This window comes from Neodiprion fabricii, chromosome 2 (assembly GCF_021155785.1).
Source record: "Neodiprion fabricii isolate iyNeoFabr1 chromosome 2, iyNeoFabr1.1, whole genome shotgun sequence".
In the NCBI taxonomy this organism is placed as follows: Eukaryota; Metazoa; Arthropoda; class Insecta; order Hymenoptera; family Diprionidae; genus Neodiprion; species Neodiprion fabricii.
In genome coordinates this window covers 5106647-5132862 of record NC_060240.1, presented here as the reverse complement: position 1 = coordinate 5132862, position 26216 = coordinate 5106647, and the positions used below count along the sequence as shown (strand labels likewise).

Sequence of the window (26216 nt, the reverse complement as noted above, 5' to 3'; positions counted from 1 at the left end):
GGCTAAAGTTAGTAACGTTGACGTAACGAAACGTTAGGTAAGAAAATCACAAACTCGCAATTTTGGAACGACTATCAAGGAGTTGGTTTTTCAAGATAAGAGTATATTTTTTTTATCATGGTTTACTAAATTTCATACATTCCTAAAGGTGCGAAGCAACGATTTATCCCAAATATGCATCGTGTAATAAATAAGCAAAAGAATCGCTATTCAGGAACCTATGCAGGATTGCACAGTGCGCAGGATGATTTTTGAACTGCTTTCAGATACTGTGTATTTATTATACACCCTGTGCATAAGCTTGCAATTTTTTTTATGAAATACGTCAAAAAAAGTAACTCCCAAAGAAGCAAAAACGAAAAACGAGATTTACAGTATAAAAATACCAAGGGATCCTTGAGAAGGAAAAAAAGCGTGTATTTCCTGACCTACCTAACCGGCTCGTTTCCTGTTCCTCAACCCATTTCCACCTTTCCTGGATATCGCGTGACCCGGAGTTATACACCGTGAAATTATACCCATGTAGAAAGTTTAAAAATCGGGCCTTATATAATATATGTATACACCAAATAAACGGTGACGAAATTATCGCTAATATGTATACATGATATATAGTGAGAATAATTTTTATTATTACTCTCACTGATCCTGTTTATTACATATACCGGGAGAATCTCTTGAAACTTGAAAATCAACCGCGCATGCGCGAGTTTTATCGGCTGTCAAACTGTTTCTGCCGGCGATGCAGTTGATACGAATTTTCGAGGTTAGGATCTCAAATAATCGAGGCGGTGACTCGGAAAGTTTATGGAAGCGTTTGTTATCGGGTTGGAAAGTTGATTCTTCAAAGAACGGCCGGAATTTAACGCTTATGCTCTTTGAAAACTGAAACGTAGACATTTTGCGTAAGTTGGCCCGCCTGCATCGCAGACAAGATTTCGCCGACCAATGAGATTTAATTATTTGGCGCATGCGCGGTTGATTTTCAAGTTTCAAGAGATTGTCCCGGTATACAACAGCGCGCAATTCATAGCCATGCAGAAATCCTCGCTCTGATTTGTCAATCACATTATTACATACATAGAGAGACCGAGAAACGACGTCTCCACGCGCAAGTTGTCGCACTGTTAAACAGTTAAACAGTGTCATCTGGGCATTATACGTATTATATTATAGTTAGTACCGAATACGGACGTGATGCGCGTTGTGTATTATTAATACGAATTATGCATTAGCTGGAAGCTCTTAATAGTACGTGACCTGATATCTCGTCGTTTGATTTAACTACTGTCAATTGAAAATTATTACCTACGTGTGTACGTATGTATATTAATATATATACATATGCATATATACATATATAATGTTGTGTAAGTACATGTCTGGCACGAATTTATATTATGCATTTAGATGCGCGTGCCGTCCGATTCTTAATTCGGTGATTGAAACACTGTAGTTACGATAAACGAAGCGAAAAGAGTTTCTAGGAAGATGTTAAAAACGATTTCAATCTACTATTTCTCTATTTGGAAAAGATTGATTATTCCTAAAATCGAAGAATTATTCTTTCGACTAATCCGAGAAAATTTTTTTTTCCCCCTCGAATTTGAACTCTCGACGTTTCGAACGTTTTTTTGAATCGATCGCATGCGCCGCAAGCAGCTGTGTTTAAAATACCAGAGTATACAAGTATGCGTACAACGTGTGCATGTAAAGATACACGCATAAGATCATTGACTGAAATTAACGACGTTAGATTTAAGCCGCCGTGGCGCGGATGAACGTTAACGATTAGAAAGAAGAAAAAATAAACAAGTGGAAAAACGTGGAATTGGTGCGTAGAATTATGTAATACCAACTTGCTCTGCAACTCTATTAACCGGGCACCATATATTTTAGCCGTAAGTTATGTGCGTAAGTCCCTCGGTAATAATACGTGTGAGGGCATCCCGAATTACTTTTACAGTGTATAATAATAATGTAATGCCGATATATCGACCGCAGGCGACGGTTAATCAAGTCAATTTACACGCTATCGTTAACGATTTTCACCGTAAATTCGAATTGGGTGAAATAATTAGAACTTGCATGGTTTACAAAAATTGGCAAAAACTTTTACAGGGAAAAGTGTTTGTGAAACATAATCATCACTCGCGGTCGAGAAAATGCCTCTCAGGGAAGGGTTGAAATTCTGAATTTAAAATTTTCCGAAAGTGGTAAACTCCCAATTTTTTTGGTGGCGAAACTGCAAGTAAAGAACTTAAACTTTGACGAAACATCAAAGCATCGAACGGACCGAAACCCGACGGCTCAAAGTTCTTAAACTGCAAAGTTCCGAAAAGGCAAAGATTAGAAAGTTTAAAAATCTGAAACATCGAAATTTCACCTCTTTGATTTTTCTTTTTTTTTTTTTGGATGTTCGATATTTTTACTTTCGGAATCCTGGTAATTTTGGTTAAACTTTGAGCCCGTAGGTTTTCCGACCATTCGAAACTTTGTCGTTTCTTCAAAGTTTGATATCTTTACTTCAAGTTTCGCCACAAAATAATTCCGAATTAGGCGCTTTGGGAACTTTAAATCTCGCCCCTCGATACACGCATTATACGTGTAATTCACGATAAAAAAAAAGAAAGAAATCTATACTGGAGAAAAAGATAAAACGTCAATTGCCTGTCCTGTATAATCTATGTAAAACGGAATAACACATCCGTACTTTATCCTGTTTCGATAAAACATAAAACTGAACCGGGAAACAAAACGTGAGTAACAATTCGTACGAACCAATAACTGTAAATAATATTCAGCGAAGAAATTTTATCGTTTTATCATCGTAAATAAATGTGGGATGAAATAATTATTCATAAACGCGGGCAACGTTGCTTCACGCATACATAGATTTATACAAGTAGGTATATACACGATGCGTTACATATACCTTCTTCCTGCGTAGTAATTTCCACTCAAAGTGACTCATCCTGTTTCTGCGTTTATAAATCCTCAGCCCACAGTCGAAATACTGCAGATCTGCAGGATAATCGCGGTACCCGAAGAAAATACCCGAGAGAATTGCTCCAATTTATTCCCACGCAGTCTGTCGCGAGAAAGATCGTGAAACTGAACGTTTAAAAATCATCCGCGTTCATTCCACCGTCCACAAACTTCGACGAACGAAACAAAAAGGCGGAACGATCCAGCGCCCCGGTTTCGAGATCCATGACAAACATATAATCGATCACTTTTCAATCGCTACACATTTTATCAACAATAAATAGACGAACGATTGAATAATTAAACGAAAATAATTTTCTTCGGCACGTGCAACCATCTTCGAATTCACGTCTAGATTTACGAGAACGGTGCGAGATTATTGAGTGACCCGATTCGCCCTCAAGACCGAAACGCGCAATTCGGAATTCAGGGGGTGGCAGTTTTCGCGTTACGTCGCAGCGACGTCGACGGCACTTTTTGCACACGCGTTAATCGACGTTCCGTTATCGCGAACCTCTAAGCTAGGAAAACGCGGAGGAGTGAAGGCGGAAAAACCGCCCTTCGTCTCCTCCGACGTAGGCCAACGACCACCGTTTGATCCCGGTTTCGAGGGTTGCGCGTTTTCGACGACTACGAAGGTGGAGCACCGACGAGTTCGGCCACACCAATGCGACCGCTTCTCGACGTCTCGACGCCTGCGCGTCTCTCTCTCTCTCTTTAAGTTCTCGTCCGCCGTCGTCAGCGAGCGACTCTGCAACCGACGACGAGAAGTTTTTTTACACGGGTATGAATTATTTTTCAGGCATTGGTGGGTACGTAACCTCCCGCCGACCAATCGTCGACGAGAGAATTAGTTGGGATTGTTTAATCATTCGAGTAGGTATGAATAACCGACGTCGCGACGGTCAGCTGGCAGATCTTTACGATACGCGGCAACCTCAAAACCGCGATCGCGTCGCGTCGTGTTCAAACGCTCTCAAGTTCCGATTTTGTAATTATTATACGTTTGCCGCAAGGCGTGAACCAGCGATATTGTAAACACGGGTTGTACAAGGTGTTGCCGAGGTATGGAGCAAAGTGTCTGTATCGTGTCAATATATAAACATGGTGTGAATTTTTATTTATTCCAATGGAAAGAAAAAAGGAAAAACATTTTTATTAGGTAATTTTTGCTTTTCTAGAGACAAGAAAGATATTTCGGAATTTAGGAAAAAATTACCTATCTTCTCGAATACTCGTTGTAAATAACGAATGAACAAACTTCGGTTCAGCATTCAAGTTTTTGATGAAAAGTAATTTAAACACAATAAGTGTTTGAGAAAATAGATCGTTTTTCTTTACATCCGAAATATCGTTCTGGTTTCTAAAAAAGCAAACTTTATCTAATGAAACTGTTTCTTCTTTTATCAGTTACGTGGAAGAAATCAAAATTTCACATCTAGAACCAAAATTCGAAACTCTTATTGACAGGTGTTATTTATCAATGTTTAAAATACAAAAGCAAACTTTATAATTAATAAATGAAGATATAGAATCAAAATTTGTTGTTTTTTTTCTCTTTTTTACGGCAGCAACTGATACCGCAATATTAAATAAAACATCGTATTTCGAAGCAATCGATCTATGGGACTTTTACCAAATGATCACCAAATTTCGATACAATTATCGAACGAGAACCACTCATAATTCTGTATTTCGTACACGCGTATAATAGTCGATGAATTGAGATTATAAATTATGAAACGAAAAGAAATGAAAAAAAAATACTTGCGTAAATTTTCAATAAAACGTAAAGTACGACAAATTTTCGTGATATTATATTACGCGTATGTTTTTTTTTTTTTTTTTTTCTTCTTTTTTCGCCAACACCGGGTACATGAATTCTTAACGAACGACAATATTCTTGACGAGAGACTGCAGAGATGGCGAGACTAGAGAGAGAGAGAGAGAGAGAGAGAAGAAAAAGAGGAGAAGGAGAAGAAGAGGAAAAAAAAAGGAAGAAAAAAACGGTACATCGATACGGTTTTTTTCACGATTCCCGATCCTTTCGCTAGTTCATATACCTGCTGATCGTATTACAAAAGATCGTACATATGTACCTCGATTCTACTCAGGCTATTGTACTTTGACCGTATAAGTTGCAAGTCCTTTATACGATGATCGTCTGGTCTCGAATAGGATTTTAAATATCGCACGGATACATCGATGCATATTACAAAGATATCTCGCCTCTTTACTTTCGCAAATTTCGTACAACGCATACCTTTCGAAGTATGTAATTTTACTGGACGAAACTTGAATTAATTTAAGAAACAAGATAATTAAAGAAAATTGAATACCAAACTTTAGTACTCTCATTTTAGATAACTTGCAATGCTGGTAGGTATCGATAATTGAATTTCGAAAATCTGTATTGAATAGAAAAATGATGTAAAAAAAAAGAGAAAAAGAAAAGAAAGTATTCTTCTTCCTCGCTTACTTGCGCAACTCAATCGATAATTTAATCCAATTCCATGCAACGTTAACGTTACTCAATTTAATCATAACCCTACTGAAAATGTTCATCTGTTAAATAATGTAATATTTTTTAAAAAAATATTCAGCGTATACGTGTAATTTATTACACGATTCACTTTCTAAATAAAATAAAACATACAAGAAATCACGTAATAAATTACAAAAAGCACGAATCATCGGATAGATGAAAATCATATAATCAAATAGTTTCTTAAACTTAAATTTTAAAAACATCACGTGATTCGACATACGAATGTTCGGTTTAATCTGTTTATTAAATTTTTAAATAACTTTCGGATCTTCTTACAGTCAGTTCGCTGTATTATCAAAGAATGAACTCCTCTCTGCTCCCACGGCGAGCGAATGGTGCCATCTATGGGTGAAAGGTTGAACATCGTGTTAACAATGGATGACGCTTTAGATTGTACGTGCATACGTATAAAACGAAGAGTGCTAAAGTTATAAGCGCATCGAGCACCGAGGATCAATTTGCGTACTTGTTCCTAAACGTAAAATGAAAGACAAACCCTTAATATTTTTAATATTTACATGAAATTTTTTATCAAATTTAATAATAATCAGTCTGACTTCGTTTTTGTCCCTCTCAGTTTTTCAATTTTTATAGTAACATGTGTAACAACGATCATAGAAAACGATTATTATACAGAGGAAGATGAAATTTCGATCTCTTATTTAACAGGTTGGGCACAAATTTTTTTAAGAAAAATAAAAAAAAATTCCATCACATCTTCAGATATTCCAGGATCTAAGACCCAGTTTTCCTCGACATTTTCCCAGTTCTGGTAACTTACTGAAACCTAAATCGTTCGGCTTATTAATTAACTCTATATTCGGTTCGGATTAAATACGAATTGAAATAAAATATAATATTACACCTAAAAAAAAAAAAAAGTGAGTTTAAGCCAATTTTTTTTTCTCGACTTAAAAAAGTAGATCTTTTAACTCAATGAATGATTTCTAATCCTAAAAATTCCTCCCTTTGACGCGTTATACGTTCTTGCACCATCGTACACGTGATATACCGTGTATATTTTGTTACATAAAAATCACAACAACAATAATCAACAAAGTTACAAAAAGTGCGATTGCGGTACCGAGGTACAAACGTAACCTATCTACAAAAGTATAATTTCAATTACTGAAATCGCCATAAAGCGCGTATAAAATAAACATACAAGCGATTCCAAGCCAAGGTGCATCCGCGTGATATTGCGCACCTACGTGTTTATAATTCCTGCGAGCCGCGTTTATTGTAAATAATGTGTATTGCGGATGGGCAGGTATGCAAAAGCTGGTTCACTTTCCTTTAACGCGTAAAATAACGCATAAAGACGCACGAGTTGCCGACCATAGAGAGACGAATACGCGTATATTACCATATCCACATCAATTTTCCCTCGGCGAACGAATCTCGTACATTAGAACGCATCTGGTTTACAAGTTTTTTTCCGTATAAACTTAATGCACGAATTACCGTAGGCTAGATAAAGATAACCCTACCGGTTAATGGTAATCAAATTGTCAGATCGAAGTGCGAACTACTTTTCAAACATCTCCTCCCCGACATAATTGAATACCCATAAATTACACGGTACAAATCCTGTAATATCCCAAGCACCGGTGCGCAGCTGTATTACAACCTCAATCGTTGTAAAAATCCACTCGTGATAGAGCCGGACCCGATTTTTCTCGCTCGTAAAATCTATCCCGTATGGAAATAAGAAAGAAATTGTAAAAATAAAAAAAAATAAATAAAAAAAAAAGCATTACCGCTAGACGCGTGTAAGAAATCGCGGAGCGAAAGGCCTGATTTCGATTCCCCCCGGACTCTAACAACCGATCGGTGTACACCTACTACTTACAGGCATACGCGTTACATCTTACGAATGTCAGTGATCCATTGTTCCGTATAGATCATCAGGAGTGATCGATATACGGCCGATCGGTGATCATTGATTACCCGGCGAGTCTGTAACTCGAAGGGTCTACCGTATATGCGTGTGTGTGTACATACAGGGTGATCCGTTCAAGTTGACACAGCAGAATATCTCGAGAACCAGTCATTTGCAGGTAAACATTGTTTTGTTTTTTTTTTTTTTAATTGTAATTTATTGCTCATTTTCGCAATATTAAATTTACCTTGAAAAATGCATGATGTGAAATGCAAGTCTGTGAATAAAAAAAAAAAGGTACACGATCCGATTTGAAATAAAAACAATGTTGACCTCCGAACGACCTTGTAAACCTCCACCAAATCAAAAGTACGACGGCAAAGTGTTTTTTCTCCCTTAGAACCGGAAAAGTTTTATTTCGAAAATCTTTCCCTAAAACGGCTGGTTCTCGAGATATTTCGCTGCGTCGACTCGAATGGACCACCCTGTATAGGGTGACGTACAACGGTTCGCAACAACTCGGAGCGTGTAATCCGGAGCCTGGCTTAATCTCGAATCCCGCATTAAGCCCTAATGGCGAAGAGTATGCGTGGAGTTGGCTGAATCTCGGTTCTTACGGGTATTGTGTACGAATGGGGCATAGATCGGCGGATACAGGAGGGTTATTCGTTTCGAGATTTATCACGCGCCGATCTAGAGAGCGTTCGAAATAATCTCGAGGTAATTACGAGCCTAATTAGACGATGGATGTAAACAAACCAGGCGCAATACGCGTGCACGGTGTGCGATTAGAAACTGTATTAATGCCGATTTTGAATAACAGTGTGAAAAATGTTGTGAAAACTTGTCATAAATGCAGTTGCGACGCCGTATCGGTGGATGGAATAATTTTTATAGGGGGATTTTTTGATGGCGGAAATTTGAGCGAAGAAATCGATCTTTGACGAAACGTCAAAGGTTCGAAAGCCGAAAGCTAAAAGTTACGAAAGTGGGAAAATGAGGAAATTTAAATGTCTGAAAAATCGAAATTCCGTATGATCGAAGATTTTCAGTTCCGTGAATTTCTGGTTAACAATAAGTGAAATTTCACCACTTCTGACTTTCGGTATTTCTCATTTTTTACACCCACTCGTTGAGTAAACTACGCTGTGCGAGTATATTTTAATTTTCGGAACTTTGAGCCGTCGTCTACTTTCCGACCATTCGAAACCTTGTTGTTTGATTAAAGTTCGATATCCTGACTTCAAGTTTCGCCATAAAATAATTCGGAATTAGACACTTTCGGACCTTCAACTCCAATCAACCCCTCACTGCGTGAATTGATACACGTTGAAGATATTCGCGACCGTATACCTATGCGTACAATAATACGTAATGCACTTGCATTTTCAATCGCAGAATTCTCTGGCAGTTTTTTCTCATCTTATTTTTGCAGGGCTTTAATATAATGTAACAATGATTATCTCCACTTTGACGTAGTAAACCAGCCGAATCCATAAAAAATGTTTCTAAAAACTCGGAAACGTCGTTAATTAATTCCATAAATTATACGTGTGTGACTGTGCGTTTCTAACATACGTATGTAAAATAAATATGATTGCGAGTATCAAAGAAACTGCTTTCCTCACGCAGAGATTTTATTAAATCTGACAACGATATTTCAGATTAGCATATCCAAACGCCAAACGATTAAACCTGCCAAGCGTTTAATGCTACATATGTATGCAATCGTATTAATACACGAGACTATAACACGATCTTCTTCTGCTTTTTTTCACTTTTTTCTTTTTTTTTTTTTTTTTTTTAAACTCTTTTCTTTTACACACCGCACAAGCCTGCCTGCATACGATGATGATAATTATATCGCTTAACAAACCTGTTATTAATACAGAACTGACGTTAACGCGCGTATATCCCATACATACCTACATGTGCGTACCTAATAGAGGTGTAGGTGTATGCATATACATATATATATATATATATATATATATATATATATGTACATTTATGCCTACTCGTGTGTAAACACGCGGCATGTACTGTATTGTACTATACGGGAGGCGTTTGAGCAGCATTTAATTAATCCGTACAAACTTGGCCTACTTCATACTTTCTCACAATTTATCGTCGACTACAATTGCAGGACGACGAGATGGCCGGTAAATTGCAATTGCATGTTCGCTACGCGATTATGCGATCCGATACAAGTTGGTTCGATACATTAAAATTACAGCGGATGTTACGATAAAAATTATACACTGAGAGAAATTTTTAGTTCCGTTACTATTCTTTATCATTACGATCAATGTTGCTAGATTGTCTTGCAACTTTTGCGAAAATTTAACGCTCGTGCAACGATAAATTGACGTTAAAGCCTTGTTTAACTAAAAAAGTCGAGTAAACCTCAGAAACTGATTCAGCGTTGCGATAACCAAAAAAGGATCGACGATAGCGCAAAATGGTTAGGCGTACCTCGTTTTTCGTGATTCCAACGATATTGAAACAGTATTTTTAACGATACCTGTTTTACTCAATTTTTCTCAGTGTTGTACTCGAAACATGACGAAATAATATTTTCCGATACATGTATAGTACAAATATAAAAGTATACTTATAATATTTTACTTGAAATATTATTAAGAAAACAAAATTATTTCACCGCATATGATGGGAATTATTTTACAACAGAAACAAAACATCACGTAAGCTTTCTACACCACGGATTTTCACCGCTGATTGTGAAAACAACAAAAGAGAAATTTGCGTGATGAGTTTTACAAAATGAGTGCGTGTAAAAGTTTCGCACGAATAACGGTGGGATGAAAGAAAGAAATAAAAATTGCCAATTTCAAACCAGATTGAAATTAATAACTTTAACGTAACTAAATATTGAAACTAAAATCTATGTTTCGAAAGTTTAGAACGACTTTAAAGGAGCTTAACTTCCAAAATATATGACTCAAAATTTGAGAGACGATCCTAAAGTTGGGAAACAGTAATGATTTTTACTAAAAATTAATCGTCGCGTTTAACAGTTCAATTTCTCAGTTTTGAAATGCGTGATTTTGACGGCGGTGAAAATATTTCGTTTAAAGTGCGTTCGATGTTTTATTTCCTTGTTTACGGTACGAGTCGAATAAAAATTGGACGCGCCTTATGACGCCTCGTAATTAGATTTTCACCCCTGCTAACCGAGTGTCAGGAATATTTGATGGATTATAAGAGTGGTCGTAAGATTATAAAGAGAAATTTATTATTTATACGCCACTTGTGACGTTGAAGTGTCTTAAAATACGTACAAGTGACAAGCCTTCGAACGATTTCATTTTCTCTCTTATCTTCTGACTTGACGAATATGTAGACGTAATTTTTTCTTTTTTTTTTCTTCTTATCGCACACGGAACAGAATTGTTTAATATTCAACGTCGTTGAATTATCGCTTATTGTATAAGTTTTTACGATGAGAACGCAGGAAGTATTATTATAACAACGATACATTCATATTTGTATATTCATACAACCGTTGTAAATAAATTAGATATACTGCAAATTAATTGACTAATATACAGAATGTAAAATAAACTCGAAACCAATTACGCGATAAGTGCGAATTAAAGTTTATTAGAAATTGTATCGTTGATACTTGATTGAAAATTTAAAGTTACGAGTTCACCAATTAATCATTAAAAAAGTCATATTATTAGTCTTGTGATTTTTTTTTTGTTCCCCTGATTATGCACAACATTGTGATTTATGAATATACAGCGATTAATATTTATCGTCATCCAATTACGCGCGCACGCAAACACATCTTAAAACAATATAAACTTCACGATCCTTCATTTTTCTTTCCTTTTTAATTTCCTTTCTTCAATATGCGCAAATATTTGCAACTTAACGTTACACGCGAAGGAAAATCTTTACATTCCACGTGCGTGGTATCTAACGTTATTCTTATTACAACGTATCTACCGTATAAGTATATTATTTCCGGCACGGTGTATTGTTTATACATCTAATAGACACAAGGAAACAAGAATGGGGCTATAATCGCCCCTTTCGATCGCCAACAACTCTCGACGACGAAAGTGTTTACAAGAATATAACTGTCGCAGCTGTTATATAGTCGACGTATAACGCTATTATTATAAATAATCGTAGGAAAGATTTCAATCGTTCAATGTAGGTAAATTTTCCCACGATTTGATCGGTTAATTCAACAAGAACAAAGTCTGTAATATTATACGCATATATCGTATCGCCAACGTAAAATCCCAAGTTTCTGCAGAATGTAGAGGGAAATTTTTTCTCATCATTAAACACGCGTATACATATGTAACAATAAATTTGATAAATTGATAACGATAATAACTGTAACGAGTAATTTTCCATACAAAGATATCCTACGAGAAATTAATTCTGTAACATATAACGCACATAGTTTTTTAATTGAATCGAAATATAAACCAGTTTCAAGCTACTAACGTTTATCTGTAATACGAAATATTGAAACTAAAATCATTGTTTCGAAAGTCTAGAACGACTTTAAAAGAGTTCAATTTTTTAAATCTGAACACACTTTGCTTTTTAAAAATTAATTTTTCAATTCTAGACGATCTTACAGTTGCGAAATGATGATTTTACCTAACAATGTGTTTCAGGGTTTTATTATTTATAGTTTAAACAAGATCTTAGAATTTCTTCGTTCAAATTAATAAAAAAATGACGGCTCCTAAAAATAGGTATGATTTTAAACCGTTTAAACCGTACCCCCCTCCTCCCCCTTTAACGTTACGAACTTCCCTCTGTTAAATATGATTATACGTTTAATTACTCTTTCAATTTTCAAATTTGAAAATTAAAATTGTTTGTTTCGAGCCCGAAATGCGTAGCGAAATATTTTTATTCTTATTATTAATGACTAGTATTATCGCTGCTTCTGCTTCTGCTGCTGCTGCTGTTGTTGTTGTTGTATGCGAATTTTTCTTCCACTCGAAACGTCGCTGGTAGGTATGTACATTAAATTAACCATCACCCGAGACTTTCGTCCAGGAGATACGAACTATAATTTAACGTCGTTTATCTGTCCTGCAGATGATTCCCTAATGATATGCTAATAACACACGTGGTCTACGAGGCGAGTATCTGTAATCTTATACTTATATATATATATATATATGTCGTCATCAAAGACGGGGATGGAAAAATGAAAAGATCCGGACACTTTTTACTTTCTGCGCGTCATCCGTCTCGACTTGACAAATAAATAATAATCGAATGATTGAAAGGTGGATAAATTTTCCCGTTAGGTCTGCGTAATGTGTGTAATAAATGGCGATTAAAAAATCAGCGTAACAAGACGCGTCGCGTGTGTTCGACAATTATACCGATTACATAATATATATATGTGTCAGGTGCCTGGTATATACGATACGGGATATTATGTAAATAAGATAATTGGCGTGCGGAAGAATTTGTCATTATTTACAGGTATGCTACAACATATCGAACTTAATTTAATTTCAATTAATTTCTATTCACGTTTCCGGCTTCGGTTAACGACCCAATTATAATTACTTTATACCAATACGTTTGTGATCCTATGAATGCATGCCGGAATCAGCTGACGATCGACTTACGTACGTGTACCGTACACTTACGTCAATACAAGACATAACGTAATTATCATGTACAGGATGTCCCAAGAGCCTGTAATTTAAATCTTGGAAATAATCGGTGTACAAGTAAATTTTTTTTTTTTTACGCGCATCGTTTCATTCTCTTATTTCACTGAATTATCGTTTTCCGTATTATCAACTGCAAGACTAATCGTTACAATTGTACTTATAATTCATAGATCTGCAAGATGCTGCAATCGGAATTTTGAATCAAAATTGTATAACGAATGAGAGATAATGACCGTAGAAGGTTGACATTGTTTTGCAGAATAAACTGTTCGATGAACTGGAAAATTATACCACAAAGTGCAAAAACAAGAAAAAAAAAAGAAACAAAATAATAGAGATGAAAAAAATGAATTTGGACGATTTTCTGTCTTGGAGGAAAATTTGAATGATTATTTTATTTTTCATTGTTATTTTTCATTTAAATCGTGAACTGAATACACACACACACACACACACACACTGTATTATTCATTTCATTGTTTACTGACAAGTGGTTTTTAATTTCAACACGCCACCTGATCGTCGATTGTTACTTCGATCGATTACATCGCTTCTGTGCATTTCTGCTTTGATCGTAAAAAGTTACTATTGTATCGAATTCCCGAAAAACCGTTCCTTCGTCAATTATAATTCTTCACGATTAATTTTGTTAGAAATTAAATTTAACTAAAAATACCGCTAGAACGGTAATCGCACCTATACGTACAACACTACAAAGCTATTGTACGAAGAAGCTGAAAGAAATTTTTACCGTGCGAATTTCGTCTCACTCGTATACGTATTCACAGGAAAAACACGTTAAATTGTTACACTCGAGTGTCAAGTGCCGTTTGAGAGTGGAATAAAAGATGCCCGATTTGTTCGATGACTGGCGAAACGTGATTGAATCGACAAATGTTATAAAAAAAGTAAAATGATTCTCGCAGCACCTGCCGCTTCGATTTTTCACCGTACAACGAACACATGTTCGAATATCTCGCCGCGAATTTTGTTTCTTACTTATTCTAACAATAATACGGTTGGGTGTAAAAAAAAATCGTGATTCACAGCTTCGTTACAAGAACGTTGCACATTATTGTACAATAATATTCGATTTATAAATGCAGAGAAAAACATCAGTGGGTTTATAACCCTTCGAGTCATGGTGGGAAGTATTCTTACCTCCATTTTTTGAATATTTAGAGAAATTTAGAGTAATTATTGCAATATAATGTAAATTGTTATTTTTGGAAGCAAAGTGATTGAAAGAAATCGTAAAGATTGAAGGAATAATTAATTTCCGAATACAAGTTTTACATAAATTATAAGTTTTTGGGGTCGCTGATTACGAACCTGAAGTCAGATTTTGAAAATTCAGTATGGCAGATCCAATCAGCGACCTCGAAAGCCACTGCATAGAGTTTTTTAACTATATTCCATGAAATTTGAAATTTTCGTCCACCGTATTGAATCTATTTGGAATTTTTCAAATCTAATTTCAGATTCGTAATCGGAGAGCACAAAAACCGTAGAATACCGCGTTGTTGTAAAAGTTTAAAAACATTACATATATTCTCTTCATATCGATTCGATTCATAATCAATAAATCACTTCCTTCTTTTCGATCATTTGAATGTTTTCCTCTATATCTATCTATATATATATGACACGTTTATAACGTAATGAATTGCGCAACAGATGGTGATTTAGAATTTCGCAGAAGCAACAATTTTGCAGAAAAAAAGAAATCGTTAAAGTGTCTGCCGCGGAGTTTAAGACTCGTGCGAACCGAGCTTCGCTTTTCAAGGGCTCTTCAAAGCCGTCTTTCTCACCCTCTCTATCTATTTATCTACTTATCTGCAATCTATGTTTGCACAATGGATTTACGTGTGTAGATACAACCGGTGTTGTTATCAGTGAAAAAAATGCATCGATTAGCCTTCAGCCTTGAATTCGAGGTCATAAGACTAAATACCCGAGGATATATATTAGCCGGCTTATACGGAAATAAATCGTCAAATGTGAAAAATCCAAATTTCGAATCTCCGTAGCATGGAAAATAAATAAATAAACAAATAAATAAGCGAAACGTAGGAGAATTTACAACAGTTGATGAACAAATGTTGGGAGGTATAAATTATCTCTTTTGTTCCACCCCGTATAGCGTAGCGAATTTTATTCAAATAAGGGCCGAGCGAATAAAATCGCTAATTTATAAACATTATACATATATATGTATATATATATATATACATTTGTGTGATAAATGTGTGTGTGTTATGCAGAGTTAGAAGTTTCGTGCCGTGAATAAAAATGAATGAAATAGGAAACGCGATTCGCGGAGGGGAAATTAGTCGGGGAGTGAGGGAGGAAGATAGACAATGGAGCAAACGTGCGAATGGTAAGTAAGTAGAGACAAACGCACACGCACGCACGTTTTCTACAATCGCGACCGATTACGTAACGCGGCGAACATTTCGTTCTTACAAGCTTGCGGGTAAAGGTACAATACAAAGATTCGCTGCAGCTGTAACCTCGGACTAATTCCATAATCACTTTTTACCATTTTTAACGCGTCTGATTTTTATCGCGGTAACGAAGAAAACACGTAGAAAAAGTCAAAATTCCTGTACAACTTTTTGACCGGTAGATTTTTCCGAATAATTCTACCGAATAATACGACTTTTGCTTACGGAAATTCTAATTTACAGTGCACGAGAAACGGATTTTACATTTTCGTTTCCTCGTTACTAGTATACTAAATTTTTTGTTGCTTTTTTTCACGTTTGCCCCTCATTTTTTTTTTTTTCTAAACTATGAGAAATATAATTTGTACATTTTTCGCAATGAAAATGATCAAGATTCGCGTTTAAATTATACTCGATATTTTAACCGTATCAAAGTTTTTTCGTCGATTCAGACACTACGTAAAATTTTATTTTTTATTTTCTTTCACCAGCTTCTTTCTTCTCCCAAATTATTACACAGGAGTCTCTGAATTTATAACGATACAGTTAAGTCATTTTCTTTTTTTTTTTTTTTTCATTCTTAAATTGTATTTTTGATTAAAAGTTTAATCCAAAGTTTTTTTTTGTTTTTTTGGTTTCTTCAATCGTACAATAACTTGCACAATGCAACGTGACGTTGAAAAATTCTGTGCGTATGCAATAATTTTACAGCAGTTCGCGACGTAGTCAAAATTATTACTACAAATAATTAACGAATCGGGTTTTTTTCGCACGGCGAGAGGTTTTTTGACCAGGATTTTAAAAAAATCCCTGAGCGAACACCGCACGCGGTTCGAGTCAGCGTAAGTAATCCGTGGCGTCAAGAGACCTTGACGCAAATGATGATCGCGTCGTATAGGATGTTTTACAGGTATACAAATAAAAAACGTAAATCAGCTGGACCGTCGCATCGCTTAGAGAGTCAACAGTTCGCCATTATTCAGCATTACGCAACACCGGCAGCATTCTGCCAGCGTTTAACTAGCGTAGATTCCTCTCTTTATTCGGCACGCGTAATGCAAACTTTTAACGATAACATTTAATTTTCGGTAAAAACGATGGTGAAAATGTCTCGACGCGAGGTGGAAGAAATAAGGCGAGTGGAGGGGGAGGATTAAGGAAGAGGAAAAATCGTTTCTCGGTTGAGGCAAAGTCAGCCGGATGTAGCGTAGGGTAAAAGGTGGTATAAGGTGCTGAAAAAGGTTCTTGCCAAGTACGGAGGAGAGAAAATCTGTTATAGAAAACACCGAGGCGGGAATAGCTTCGGTACAACAGAGACAATGATAAAAATAGTTTGCGAGTGAGTTTGCGAACTGAATAGGTATACGTATAATGAATATACCGTACCTGTGCAATATGTTGCACGGACATGAAAGATATAATAAAGATTCGCGTATCGCGTTCATTATACGTATTACAATTGTATACCTGTAAAAGAGGGAAGAAAGAGCAAGAAATTATAAAAAGTTCCCATATGTCCAATTGTACAAGGAAATTATAATTCGCATGTGATACGAGCAGACTGTTATGCTAGTATTAAATACTGTTTCGGTTTATACAGTAGCGATGACAAGTTTTTCCATTCGACGAAACGGGGAGAATATCGATAACGAACAAATAATTGTTTGATTAAATTTGTGACAAGAAATGTTCTTTATCGAGAAAAAAAAAAAACGTCGTAAAGTGTAACCGAACAAATGTACAAGATTAACGAGGCTGAAGTTGGTAACTTTATCGTAACGAAACATATTGGGAATGTACGAATCACTGTTTTGCAATTTTTGTAGTGAATTTGAAGTGACTTAAATTTTTGAAAATATGAAATACTTTTGCCTCGTTATAATTTACTTCGTTTTGGAGATTCCTAAAATTACCAAACAACTCGTTTTCCGAAAAACAAATCATTGCGATAAGGTTACTGACTCAAGCGATTGGAAATAAAAAAATCGGTCTCCAAGTTCTGAACATAAAAATTGTGGTACATAATTTTCTTAAATTTGTATACAAAAATTACCGCATCTTACGGGATAAATAAATTTGATAAATTTTTAATGTTCGAAAATTCATTTTGTAATCTGGAAATTGAGGAAAAGTCATTGAATTTCGACTATCGAAAGCGTCGATATAAAATCGACCGTGGAGAACCGTTACAAGGCGATCGATTTTGAAGTTCAATTTGTAACGAGAATGTGAAATACAGAAAAAAAAAAATAAAAAAAAAGTAAACTAAAGAGAGAAGGTAGAAGACGTCTCTCTTTATTTATTCTCCCGACGGCGATTCCGTTCATTCAGTATCCTCAATACATAAACGTGCACCGAAAAAGAAACGAGTGAAAGAAGAGGAAGAAGAAGATGAAGAAGAAAAAAAGAGAACAACCGCGAACTTTGACCAGGTGAGAAAAAACACCACCACAAACTCCATTCATCGTTTTCACGGCGTGTTCTCAAGCGTCGTCGTCTTGTTTATTTCCGTCCGGATAATCGAGGTGAGATTATATATATACAGATATAATATACATACATATACAACATTTATGATAGAATTATTTTCAATACTAATTTACATTTACATCAGTTGTAACTACGATAATGGATCGTATTTTCTTCGAGATTTTTCGTCGACAATTATTCATTTATACATGTTATCTGTCAGACTAACTTTCAACGAATTTAATTGCTGTCGTTTTCGTTCGTTATCACTTTTAAAAATAAATTTCACATTAACTTTATCGAGAAACTAAAATGACAATCAAACTCTGTAGGTGAAAAAAAAACAAACTACGATGATAATATATCCCTGCTTTAGTATCGGAGTCATATAATGGTTCGAAAAAATAGATCGTGGCTAATGACCAGGGTTCGAACAATTCCGTCCGTGACCCAATTTTTTGAAAGATGTTTAATGTAATACAATTTAGAAGTTTTCATATCAGCCCTCATTACCCACATTTTCACCAGCCATATATGTATAGCTGTATAATATACGTATGATAAGTAAATCGATATTTCGTTCTCACGCCATTGAAGGAATTTGAAAAAATTAACGAGTGGTTTATAATAAAATAACCAAATTTTTAGTTAATAATACTTTTTTAGTTAAACAAGGCTTTAACGTCAATTTATCGTTGCACGAGCGTTAAATTTTCGCAACAGTTGCAAGAAAATACAGCAACAGTGATCGTAATGAGAAAGAATAGTAACGGATACCAGTCTTTCCGGTAACGGCTAGAAAACTAATTTTCATTTTCTACTTATAACTATATTTTGTCGATTATGGTAAAAAATGAAAATAGTCAGGGACCGAGCGGTAACCGGAACTAAAAATTTCTCTCATCGTCGGTGTCGAATATAAAAGGGAATGCGGCATAGCTGCATCGTAACGATGGAGGCTTGCATGCAGGACGACGTTGGTCCTACGGGTAGATTTATGGAGGAGTGTTTTGTTGTGCGTTTGTGTCGCGGGTCAACCTAGGTTCACGGTCAAGGGAGTCTGACCGCTAACCGTTCTGTTCTGTCCTGCTGCTCCTACGACGTCTTAAAAACTTCACTTATAAACTATGCACCCTTTCTTCTACTACTGCAAGTAGTTTCAAACTCGCGAAGGGACGAATCGACGTACAGGGGTGAATATGAACTGGTTCGATTTTTCAATTTTTTGCACGTTACACCGCGTTAAAAACAATACTTTTCTTTACATAATGTCAGATTTTATTGCGAGTACCTTGTTATCGATTATTAACTTTGAAAACATATTTCTTCGCGGGTTTTTTTACTATTTCTGACAGTATACCGATAGATTTTCAATACTCGAAAGTAATGATTGCGATGTAATGTAAATTGTTATTATTAGAAACAAATGAATCGAAACAAATCGTGTAAATTGAAGGAATAATTAATTTCCGTCAAAGTCACCCCTCACACACGTATAAAATGTTTAACATAAATTATAAGTTCTTGGTGCGGCTGATTACGAATCTGAAATCGGATATAAAATAATTCAAGGTTGCGGATCCGATATGGCGGATGAAAATTTCAAGTTCGATCGAATCCGGAAAAAAACTCTTGACCAGGAATTTTTGAGGTTCCTGATTACAAACGTGAAATCAGATTTCAAAAATTCGGTACGACGAATCCAATCAGCGACCCCGAAAATCTCTGCTTAAAGTTTTTTGACCGTTTTCGATAAAATTCGAAATTTTGCGTCCTCGAATTTTCAAAATCTGATTTCAGATTCGCAATCAGCTACCCCAAAAATCACGAAATATTATCTTGTTACAAGAGTTAAATTGACTCGGCAGAATAACGTTCGACTCAAAGGGTTACGAGAAGGATGAGGATACGTAAGAAAGGCCTTGGGCTATAACGATGTGGCGTTGATCGATGGTGTCGTCCATTTTCAACATTTCTTTAGCTTCGCTTCTTTAGCTCTTATACAGTTTTTGCGGATCATCTGGACACCGAGTTTAGATTGCCAAGCTGTGACATAACGGCGCGAGGTTCTTTTATGCTTGTACTACGTATATCTAGGTATACATACACCGTTGCAGCCTGTAGGTAGTTTGGTAGTTCTAGTTTATTATTTAGCTAAAACGCATTGCCTCCAGTAACGTCGTTCAATTCTTTTATACGTACGATATAAAATTTTTGTAATCTGGTTGTTATGAGACGAAGGTAATAAAATCCGAATTATAATTATACAGCCATTTTCAAATGTACATAAAAACACTGCATTGCGTTTTGCATTGATTATCCGTCTAAAATTCAGCAATTGCAATTACATGTCGGTATAATTTAATGCTGGACTTGAAGGTGCTGCATATTATATGTGTATATATCATATAGTGAAAGATTTTTGAAACTTATTAGAAATCTTACGAAAAGTGTTGAGTGATCAAGTGCCGAAAAGATACTAAAAAATAATGTTGATGTTTGTCAAGTTTAAGCCTGTCAGCAAAAAAATTAGCAAGTTTTGACCAAAGTTCTTAATAAACAAGAGATCGAAGTTCTTAACGTTAGTGTAACGATCCGCTTTTAGGAAAAATCATTATTTCACAATTATAAAATTTCAAACTTTGAATAATCTATTAGTGTATTGATATTTTGGAAAATTAAACTCCTTTAAAGTAATTAAAAATTTTTACACAAACAATGATTTTAAAATTTCTATATTTCGCGTTACATTAACGTGACCAACTTCAATTTGTTCAATAAACGTGAACCTGTAACCGAATTCTAGAAAAATTGTCAAATTCGAACCAAAATTCAAGGACATCACGAATTCCTTTTCTAATCAGTGATTTGCTGAATCTAGTTACTAACATACGGGTGCCTCGAACGCTGCTTACAATTATATATCCTTGAGATTCGCGGTAAAGTAAAGCAGTTTTAAATTATACAATTTTATACAACGCGGCGGTGTAAATTAGGCCGAGTTACGGTCCGACAATTACTAGCATCGCGTTACGAAGAAGGGGAATTGCCCGGCCTTCCAACGCCGATGTCTGCACATCAATGATGATACACTTGTCAGAGAACAGATACGTACACTCGTTAAAGAACGTACGTAAACACACCGAGGCAGATATAATTAGCAAACGCGAAGCTTCGCCATTGCATCGCTATTGTATTTACGCGATAGCGGCAACAATATTAATTATCCTTCGTTTCTAGCGTGTGCAAAAAGATGAGCGGCTACAATTAGGTCGAAGGTCGCGGAGTGGAACGTGGATGCCGCAAGTTCGGCAGACGCGGGAAGTTCAATGCTGGATTCGATAAGAGTTGTAGATGAAAGAAAACTTTGCTGTACGAATGATATCACCGAGAAATCTGTGAGACAGAATTTATTCATCTTCTTGATACGAAGGAAAAGATCGGATGAAAATTTCCAGCGTAAATTTTCGCCTTTTTATCGTTGGAGGCGGGGCTGAAGCTCTGAATTTGAAAATTTCCAAAAACGTCTAACTCCGAATTATTTTGTCGCGAAACTTGAAGTAATGATATCAAAGTTTGAAGAAACAACAAAGTTTGCAAGATTACGACGATTCAAGTTACGATTGAGCAAAGTTCCGAAAAGTAAAGTTACGATGGAGAAAAATTACAAAAAATAAAGTTACGATGGGGTAAAATTTCGTATATTAAAACGTACTCACACGGCGTAGTTTACTCAAGATCAAAGTGGTGAGTGAAATTTCACAAAGCCAGACGTTCAAGGAACTGAAAATGTTCGATCATTCGGAATTTCGGTATTTCAGCTTTCTAAACTTCCTCATTATCGCACTTTCGGAACTTTGAATCGTCGAAGTTACGACTTTTCGGCATTTTGTCCTTTCGGAACTTTGAGCCATTCGAACATCCGATGTTTCGTCAAAGTTTCATTACTTTACTCAAGTTTCGTCAGTTGAAAATTCGGAATTTCACGCTTTCGGAAGTATTCAAAATTGGAATTTAAACCCCGTTCCGTTTTTTTCTTTATCGAGTATTTCTTGAGATCCTAATACGTATTCGATTGAGAAGATTTGAATGCTGATTTATTCAAGATTCGTCGGCTCTTCTCTGTCGCAGTCTCGATTTGAAAATTCTCTCTGCATGTCGCGTACGTAGATATGTATTATTTCCCCAGAGGCGTGCTACCGCAGGTGTGCATTATTCTTCTTCTTCTTCTTCTTCTTCTTCTTCTTCTTCTTCTTCTACAAGACGACGGAAGGCGCATCTTTTCCCCTTTGCATCGCGAGGGCGGGACGCATAACAGTTTCAATTTCACACTTGAGGCACGTCCGCGTATAAAACGCATGGCGGTGAAAACGTGAGCTGTTTATCCAATGCGCGATCGGCAAAGTTGCAGCGAGCCTCGCGTCGATGATAATTATAAAACGTGAAGAGTTGCGGAGAGGGAGAGGATTAGTACCGAGTCCCACTTCCACCTTCTCCGTCTTCTCCTTTACCGGAAATGTAAATCCGGAAAAGTAATCGACCGCGTACGATTCCTTTCTATATAATATACAGAAGATGGACGGGCAACGTGAACAACCCTGAAAATTTGTCCTAGCTTTGACTTAAATTTTGAAAAACATTCTAAATTTCATTATTCGCTTGCTCTATAATAGCAAACATCAAACACGAAATAAACTATACATGTATCTTGGAAACTTAGGATAAGGCGAGCAAAACGAGCACCCCTAAAAATTTGCGCAAAACTTTGAAACATGTTGTTTGAACATTGGCCCATTTTCCCGCTTTTTATCCACTAGTCTCTTATACGTACAGCTAATCTCATATTGAAAGTATTCTAAAGTACGAAAATAAATTGAAAACATTTTAAAAATTTTAAACAATTTTTTAGGGTGCTCATTTTACCCGCAACGTCGTTACATGAAAAGTCCGGAAATTGTGGGTAAAATGGGTACCCTAAAAAATTGTTGCAAATTTATAAATGTTTTGAGTTTTATATATATATATATATATTTTTTCTCGAAATTATTCTCATCATTCTTTGTATTTTTATCCAATATTTGTGAGTCGCATTCGTGTAAAAAATAGCATATCACAAATTTTCATTTTCAGTCCAACGTATAAATCACATCGTTCGATGCAACGGCGTTTAAACTTATCCTTGCGCGTATTTCTTTCTTCTTAGTTGTACATAAATAGACTTATGAAAAATGATCGAAGTTAAATTAAAATAACGAATCAGTAATGACTGCGTGCAAAATGAATAAAAAAAAACAAAGAGGTGAAATGAAACGACCGTAACCTGAAATCAACCGTATCATTATAGGTCTACGATCGCGTCACTCGCGTCTTTCGCATCATTCGTACGTATACTCGATGATTGATCTCTTTTTGCCTCGTTCAACGAGGTGAAGACTTGTACTCTCGATATCTGCGTTTCTTTTCCTCTGTAAATTTCTGCAGAAAATAAATCACCGTGCACACAGCTGTATTGTAATAGAATTTGCAACGCAGAGAGAAAAGGGTGTTCGTTCCTTCCGCCTCTTTGAATCGAAGAGAAGGTGACTTTCAATTCCGACATTAAATGTATTACGCTGTATGGTAGTTGTAACGCAGCTTTTGTCGTTGTTCTAGCCGAGCCTGCGTCGCATCGTGCGATAATTCAAGTCACAATACACGCATGCAGGTTGCTTAATTCGTGATTTTGCAATGTTATGCCCTCGAGTTTCGTTCCACGCGTTATAATATCCTGCAATCAATACACCACACACACACATACTGCATGGGTAATACATCTTACGGCGAGGCCTTTTTTGTCCCAGTTTATTTATAACAATACGTCTCGTTCGTTTTTTATGCATCTCCTCAATCCGCCGTAAAGAATCGATGAATAATTGTGCGTGACGAATACGTACCTACGGATTTAAGTACCAACCGTAGTATAATCGTAATCAGATCAAGGAAAAAGAAAATTTTTTCAACGAAAGTGAAGAAGCTACGGTAGCAAAAAAAAAAACTATCAACAACATCAACCACGGACTCTGAATATAAAAGGGGAGAAAGAAATCGACCTCTACTAGCACACAACTTCGTGAAATAGAATATTACGAAGAAGTGCGCACCAATAAACCGAAAATCGGCGTTGAACGATTTCTCATACGTATACATACTTTCACAATTCGATACACACACACATACAGCTTTTACTAGAATAACTTTTTTTATGATCTAGATAATATACATATTCATTCGTAGAGACGAATGAATAACGATTAAAAAAAGGAAAGACTATTATGTATTTTTTACCACCCTCTGCGAATTAACGAGTTTGAAGTTATCGTAACGAAAGGTTGAGAAAAGATTACAATTTTCTTATTTTTATAAAGATTTCGAAGGAACTAGGATTGCAAAATACGAGTTCATTTAGTTCTATTACGGTTGACTGAATTTTGGAACGATTCAAAAATTACGAATCAACGGTTTTTCCTCAGCATGAATCGTTAGAATAACGTTACTAACTTCAGCACGATCTGAATCAATAATTATCTAACAGCTGATATCGCGTTTAGTATTTGATCGCTTGTAGACAAGACAACGTACAAATTGTCTCGTTAAATATTGCATAATATCGTTAAACTGAAAACTCACCGGTAGATTCCTAATTCCCAATCGGACCTTGGTGTACTTTTTCATGAATACTCTCCAAAGTACGTATGCCATGACTACGAGGCGAGTTATTGCTCAAGGACGAGTAAGAATAATAATAACAAAAATTTCACTTTGTAAACTTGAAAAATGCACATTTGATTACAAACATCACAGCACGCACGTCGTATAATTTTAACGCATTAAGCGTAGATTTGGCAAAGACCATAGCCACGCACAATATTAACACGCCGCGCGACGCGTTTCGATTCTGCAACTTGTGAATTAGTCATAAATGACGTTAATTCATCACAGTTTCGTAACTTCCATCAACCGTGGACGAATCCGATCTCGTATGTGTTACGCAACAGACGGTCAGATACGTATCATGTGCAGGTAGAATTAGTGAGAGCAACTATTCGACGCGAGAGACAAATGTCAATTCCTCAATTAGCGTCTACGTTACCCGCACCAACGCAAACTACTCGATGATCTCTGCATCGTCGTCGGAAATAAACAGCAAACACAAGCGGGGAGGATATTGTCTTTGTTCTTCCTCGTCCTCCCCCCCTCTGACGCATTTATAACACGGCGAAAAAAACCTTCCAAACAACCACAAAACACTGAACGAACGAACTACAAAGATTGTTCGAATTATCAACGTCTCAAATGGAAAAGAAAGAAGAAACTGTTATAACAACAACAACAACGAAAACTGTGATACGATAATAACGTTTAAACAAGAGAAAAACACTCCCCCGAAACGCGATACGATTATCGAGGGAAAGGAACAGACGCGAAACACTCCGCGATCGGCCGAACCCGACGCTCAACTGTCGCCGGGACTCGAGGCGGGCGGCTTAAACGCCGGTTGACGATTTTTCGAACGCGGCAAACTTCAGGACGATGCTAAGAGCGGCAGGAGAGAATCGACTGCGACAGACGTCGAACTTTAATCTGCGGGGTTAGTTCTCGATTTCGGAATCCCCCGGTGATTCGATTCGCGACGATTGACCCGATGCGGGCTTTTCCGTTTTTAGATTTCGGATTATGGTTCGACAAATTCTGTTTTTCAGACTGCGAGCTGACGATGTGACACGGATGACGACCGTGGCGTTTTCAGCGATCAGGCAAGATCCGTTCTTCCTTTGTTTTGAGGAAGGAATCAAGGAATCGCGCTCGACGGCGACTGGCGGCGGTGGCTGCCGGGTAATGACTAAACACGCGACATAAGAGACTCGCGACTCGACTATAACTCCGCGTGGCTTTACAGGCGTGTCTGTTTGCCGCATCTATCTTCGCTTCGACGACCGGCGCCGACGCTACCTGATTGTTAGAGTGTCCGCAGGGCCGAGGCGAGCTCACCATCCGCCCATCCAGCGACGATTGTTCTTCTTCCACCACCGAGTACTGAAACGTCTGTTAGAGTGTAGCCTACGTCGCGGCATCGCGTGGGTGCTGAAACAATGCCTCTTCGCGCACCACGCGGAGCAAAGAATAAAGGGACTCGACTGTTCTCACTAATCGCG

General features: G+C 36.6%; 1 protein-coding gene across 3 annotated transcripts in view; it reads right to left on the bottom strand.

Annotated features, from left to right (window-relative positions):
• LOC124174599 (rho guanine nucleotide exchange factor 40-like) overlaps window positions 1–25869 on the bottom strand; it is a 189445-nt gene extending 163576 nt beyond the window's left edge. The window contains exon 1 of one of the 3 annotated variants that reach the window (XM_046553837.1): window positions 24691–25869. In XM_046553837.1, the coding sequence (XP_046409793.1) occupies window positions 24691–24762 (72 nt within the window). In that variant the 5' untranslated portion in view covers window positions 24763–25869. Of the gene's footprint in view, window positions 1–2935; window positions 3624–24690 lie in introns of those variants that run through there. The other 2 variants (XM_046553839.1, XM_046553838.1) reach the window with 2 other exon arrangements.
• Window positions 25870–26216: the final 347 nt, after the last annotated feature.